General features: G+C 31.7%; 1 protein-coding gene across 1 annotated transcript in view; it reads right to left on the bottom strand.

Annotated features, from left to right (window-relative positions):
- Positions 1–6,000, bottom strand: part of LOC120771104 (heterogeneous nuclear ribonucleoprotein L) — a 300,298-nt gene that overhangs the window by 137,185 nt on the left and 157,113 nt on the right. The window contains 2 exon segments of the mRNA XM_040098946.1: positions 192–255; positions 1,641–1,823. Coding sequence (XP_039954880.1) covers positions 192–255; positions 1,641–1,823 — 247 coding nt within the window.

Genomic DNA, 6,000 nt, shown 5'->3' with positions numbered 1-6,000 from the left:
TTATATTTTTTTTATATACTACATTTTTTTCTTTTTTTATTGGGAGTTGTTTTTGAATTGTTGCAATCTGATTTTATGCTTTCTTTCACTTCTTTAATCACACATGACTTTACTTTTTCTTCTTTTCTATATTCTTATTTTTATTGTGTAAAATTTTGAAAGCTTTTATAGAAAATTTGCATGAAACTTACCGGCGGTAAGTGTGTAGTCCCAGCTGGTGTCTGGTTCATTTTTGTATACATTCAATTTCTCTGGCTGTAGTGGAGGGAGAAAGAAGAAAGAGAAAACACAATTATCAGTTGACATTAAAACAAGTTTTATTTACATTAAAACATTAAAAAAATTAAAATAACAAAAAACCACAATAAAAAAAGTAAAAATACAAAAAAAAAATTTTTGAAAACACAAATTAATTAAATTAGAAAACAACTTCAAAAAATTTAAAATATCAAAAATTAAAAAAGAAAGAACAAAAAAATTAAAAACAAATAAAATAAAATATTTAAAAAATAATAAAAATTAAAATTAAAAAATATATAATTTATATTAAATCAAAAAAAAAACAATTAATCGAAAACAAAAATTAATTTAATTAACAAAAACAAAAAATTAAATTTTAAAAAATAAAAAACATTTGAAAAGTTAAAAAGAAGTTACAAAAAACTAAATTAGGAAAGGTAAAATAAAATAATAAGCAACAGAAATAATAATAAACAAAATCAACAAAACAAAATTTTTGAATTTTTTAAATAAAAAAAATTATGACAAAACAAAACTAAAAAAACTAATTAAACTAAATAAAAAAATAAAATAAAAAATAAAACAAAAATAATACATACATATATATTTTTAAAGCATTTTCTTTAAACGAAATATTCTTTTTATAAATTTATTATTGCAATTGAAAATAAACAAACAAAACATTAAAAATAATATAAAAATAATATGCTATCAATAAAAAATGAAAAAAAAAGTATTTCGTATAAAAAATTTAAAAACATTATTTTCTTTTTTAATTGAAAAAATTTTATTTTATTTTTTATAAAAAAATATTAAAAATATTTTATTCTATCTTTTTAATTTCTATTTACTTTTTAATAAAAAAAGATTGAAAATATTTTATTACATTTTTTTAATTTCAATTTACTTTTTTATAAGAAATATTAAAAATATTGTATTCATTATTTCTAGATAAAAAGGTATAGAAAATATATTATAAATAAATTTAAAACTTTTTGTTTAATTAAAATAATATTGTTTTTAGATTTTGTATTGAAAAAATTATTTTCTTAATTTTTTATTAGAAATTTTATATTTAAAAAAATAAGTTTATTGCTTATTGTCTGTTTCTATTAAAAATTAAATTTAAAAAAACAAAAGTAATAATTTAAGCTTTTTTCAAATATTTTTCAAAATTTCTTATTATAAAATCCAGCTTATACATATTTAAGATCTAAATTGTTTGAATTTTCAAAATTTCGAAATTCGAAATTATTATTATTTTCCGTTCTAACCGTCAATTTATTTTTTTTTATATATGTAGATTAATAATATTTTAGATATGTGTGTGCTTGTTTTGTGTTTAATACGTATATTTATTTTTTTATTTTTGTAGTTTTTTTCACTAAACTCCCACTCACCTTAGCATAATCAATTTTCAAAGTGCAGCAGCCCGAATAAATATCGGCACCATTTAGATTCTCACGTGCTCTTGTTGCCGCCTCAAGACTATCAAATTCCACCATAGCCTGCACGCCATTCTTCTTGAAAATGACAATGCGCAGCACCTGGCCATGGGGATGGCAGATTTTGTGCAAAACGTCCTGCAAGAAGAAAAGAAGGTTAAAAATTGAGTCAAATGGTAAATATTTGGAAAATTTTAAAAATACACAAAATTGGAAGAAAAATAAATGAAAATAGAAAATAAGCTTAAAAATAAAAAAAAAAAATCGGTATTATATATATGTATATACACATTTCAGTAGTCTTAGCACCAGTGTCAGCTATTTTCAAGGATTTATCTTACAAAATTTCATATAAATGTTATATACGAATAAAGACGCACCATGGCGTATGAGTAACGTATGGCTGAATTTTCACGACACATTTATTTTAAATTCTATTTAAATTAACTTTTCGTATAAAATAACACTTTCTCTGTACTTTTTGCTGCTAAAATATTACAAAACTAATTTATTAAATTTTTTTTAAGTTTGGCGTTTCCTTATAGTCAGACTCGATGCAAGACTTTATGCTTAGAGCGCGTATTTTCTCAATTTTTTTTTAAGAAATACTGAAAACAATACAAATACTACACTTTTTAAAGTTCAAAACCATCTACATTTACTTCCCTCCACACACTTTCACATAAAGACGCGCCATTTCACTTCATTTGCTTAATACCCTACCCAACTGCCTCCAACATTTTAATTTTTATAGCAAACTACTGTTATTAAAATATTAAGAAAATAACAAAAACAACAAAATCTCAAACTGCGCCACAAAAACAACTTCCTTTGTGCATTTCTGTCAACTTCCCCTCGATATTGAGGCATCTTCAAGCTTTTTATTTAAATGTAGCATACACACAGGCGCGCCACCCACTACAGCGCGCTGTAAATATTTCGGCAACAATGCTGGCCATCATCAAAAGTGCATTAGCGTGAAAAAATGCTGTGGATGCAGCGGAGCACAACAACAACAACAAATTATGTACGAAAGTTGGCGGCGCTGAACGCGGCAGCTGCCGCACAGTCGCTGTCATTTTACGAGAAATTTAATAAATATATGATATAATATGCGGGCAGTGAGCGCGCGGACCGCTGAAATGGTAAGCGGCACAGTAGGTGTAGCGCATGGCAGAAAGCAATGAGAGCAAAGAAGACACGATGATAATGCCCGGAAAGGCGTGGAGTCGCACTGTTTTCAACTCATAAAAAATAGATGCATTGTTGTTGCGCAGTTACTTTGCGTCACACTCTCCGCAATTGCAAGTAATTTCATGTTAAAGCAGCAGAAGGCAACAAAAAATATATATATGTAAGAAAAACAACAAAAAAAAAGTGCAGTAAGTGTCCAAAGCAAAGGACAGCAATCGACAAAGTTGCAGCGGATTGTGAAAAAGTAGTAAAGCAAAGTAGTGAAGTAAACAGTGGCAGCAGTTAAGTATTTACAACTTTTTTTTCACTTAACGGTGCCTTTGTTTTTGTTGCTTTTCGTGTCATAAAACTGTTTGTGAGTCTATTAAAAATGAATGAAATGTCACAAATCGCAGAAAGCGGTAACACTTTTAAAGTAATTGCGGCGGCAAGGATGGGTAAAGTGTTGGAAAAAATTTGGCACATGCAGTAGGGTGATGCCAAAAATATCGGATGAATTATTGTTTTTGAATCAAAAAATGAATTTTTGTACCATTTGGAAACTATTACGAGGTCAGACATGAGTAGGTGAGACGAATACTGACATACTATAAAGTGTAGTAAATGCATTAGGGTGATGGCTAATCAAGAAATTATGGATATACATAGGTTCGTACATAAAACTTAAAGGTTCATAATAAAGAATATACATATATGTCCACAATAAAGAAAGTTGTTCTAATTGAAGTCTAATTTGTAAAAATTTTGTCCATAATAAACTCTCCAAAGTAAAACCTGAGACTTAGCAAAGCCTAATCTGAGACTTAATAAAATCTATAAAGCATAACCTAAGACTTAATAAACTCTCCAAAGTATAACCTGAGACTTACTTAACTCTACAAAGCATAACCTGTGAATTAATAAACTCCCCAAAGCATAACCTGAAAGTTCTTGAACTCTCCAAAATAAAAACTGATACTTAGTGAGCTTTCCGAAGCATAACTGGAGACTTAAAGAACTCTCCAAAGCATAACCTGCGACTTAATAAAGTCTCCAAAAATAAAACTGTTACTTAGTGAACTCTCCAAAGCATAACTGGAAGCTTAATGAACTCTCCAAAGTATAAACTGAGACTTAAAGAACTCTCAAAAAACTCCTGAACTCTCAAAAGTATAAACGGAGACCTTATAAATTCTCACAAGCATAAATTGAGACCTTATAAACTCTCCAAAGCTTAACCTAAGACTTATTGAAATATCCAGAGCATAACCTGAGACACAACGAACTCTCCAAAGCATAAGATGAGACTTAATGAGCTCTCCGAAAAAAGCGTTTCTATTCAACAGCTTCAAATAGAGTAAAACCCACTTTGAGGTTGAGATTTAGAACGTTTGATGTCTGAGCTGTTCTTCTCTTCTTTAAGGATCACCCTAATGCATATTTCCATTTACAAAATGATATACAAGATATACGTATATGTATGTCCTTGTGCTTATTTATTGCCTATTTCTATTTCTATTTCTACATGCCTCCACACTTTCGTCATAAGTCCTTCAAAAGGCAATCGATCACGACGCTCCTTTTTCAAATTTTTATAACACTACTTTGAATCGTTTTGGCGAGCGCAGGTGTGTCAGTAGCTAAAATAATTTGGAGGCTATGTAAGACATGTATGTATAGAAAGAAGAAGATGCTATATATACAGCAACAGAAGAAACTAAAACTACTCTCTTCTTTTGATTTAGTGGAACTTCCTCAGCTTTAAGTACAAGAGCGCGAGACAAGCTTTCCTCAGAGAATATCTTCAGTAATACAAGGTCAAGTAGCAAGACACTTAGTTTCCAAAGACTTTCACTAAGTTTCCACAATAGCTGGTACATAAGGAGTCGCATTCCGAGAGCACATTTATCAGGAGCGCAACAAGTTCATTGCAAAGACAATTCAGTGAACTCTGCCCTGCATACTATCGTGTTATGGCTTGAGGAAGCCATTGGGGTTAAGGAATTCGCTGTTGGAACCTTCCTTGATATTGAGGGAGCTTTCAATAACGTCCTGTCGGAAGCAGTCGTAACTGCTCTGGGCGGTCTTGGAGTTGAATCAAACCTCAAACACCTCATTTTCAGTCTTCTGTGCGACAGAGTGATTATAACGGAATGAGGCAACGGACGTGATCGACGAAATGTGAGTAGGGGAACCCATAAAGGTGAAGAGAGAACTCTTTCATGGACCCTTGTCCTTAACAACCTGCTTTAAAAGCTTTAGGGTTCATCATGGATAGGAAGCTTTCATGGAAGCCAAATGTCGAAGAGTGATCAAAAAAGACATCGATTGTTTTATACTGCTGTAGAGGAGCCATTAGCAAAAGGTGGGATATCTCACCGAAAGTGATCCTCTGGCTCTACGACACCATAGTCAAGCCCATCATATTCTCTTCATTATTTATGTGGTGGAGGTGGAAGTTTGGTGGAGGTGTTGACTGCCAGGAGCTCTCTATCAACTCCAGCTTCAGATTTCCTGACTATTGCACTGTTTTCCAAGCCGTGGTTGCTGCCATTAAGGTAGCAGTAGATTTACTGCTCTGCAGTGCAGTTTACTCTTCTTCCTTTAGAGAAGTAACCATCCACTCAGATAGCAGAGTGTCGATACCAGCCTTGAACTCATTAATAATGTGTTCAGGGTTGGTCAAGGAGTGCCTAACCTCGCTATCAAGGTTCAAGCAAGGAAAGGCAGCCTAGAACCGCTTTCTACTACAAGATATCAGGGTTCCCGACAGGGTTCGTCAATACAGCGCTCAATCTACTGTCTACTGTTTAAAGCTTATGAGAATTACGATAGATATAACAAAAGTAGTCATCTATGGCATGCTGCAAAAACATACATTGAGGGAAGGTTAGATTAGGTTGGGTTGAAAGGTCGACCCAAGAACCACTCCCACTTGGACGGCTGAGAACGCTGGACCATTGCGATACCTAACTAATAAATATTGAAAGAAAAGACTCCCCAAAATCGAAGAAGCGCACCGAGCTGTTTCAAGCTGAGTCTTCTTTCATGCAAAAGCTGAATAATGGAGTAAAAAGTGCCTGGACGTTTCCAACTCACCTGACAACTTTGACAGAAAGCTTTCGACAAAATGAAAAATATC

The sequence above is a fragment of the Bactrocera tryoni genome, chromosome 3 (assembly GCF_016617805.1).
Source record: "Bactrocera tryoni isolate S06 chromosome 3, CSIRO_BtryS06_freeze2, whole genome shotgun sequence".
Classification (NCBI taxonomy): Eukaryota; Metazoa; Arthropoda; class Insecta; order Diptera; family Tephritidae; genus Bactrocera; species Bactrocera tryoni.
The sequence above is the reverse complement of the archived record's forward strand: the minus strand, read 5'-3'. Positions and strand labels throughout refer to the sequence as shown.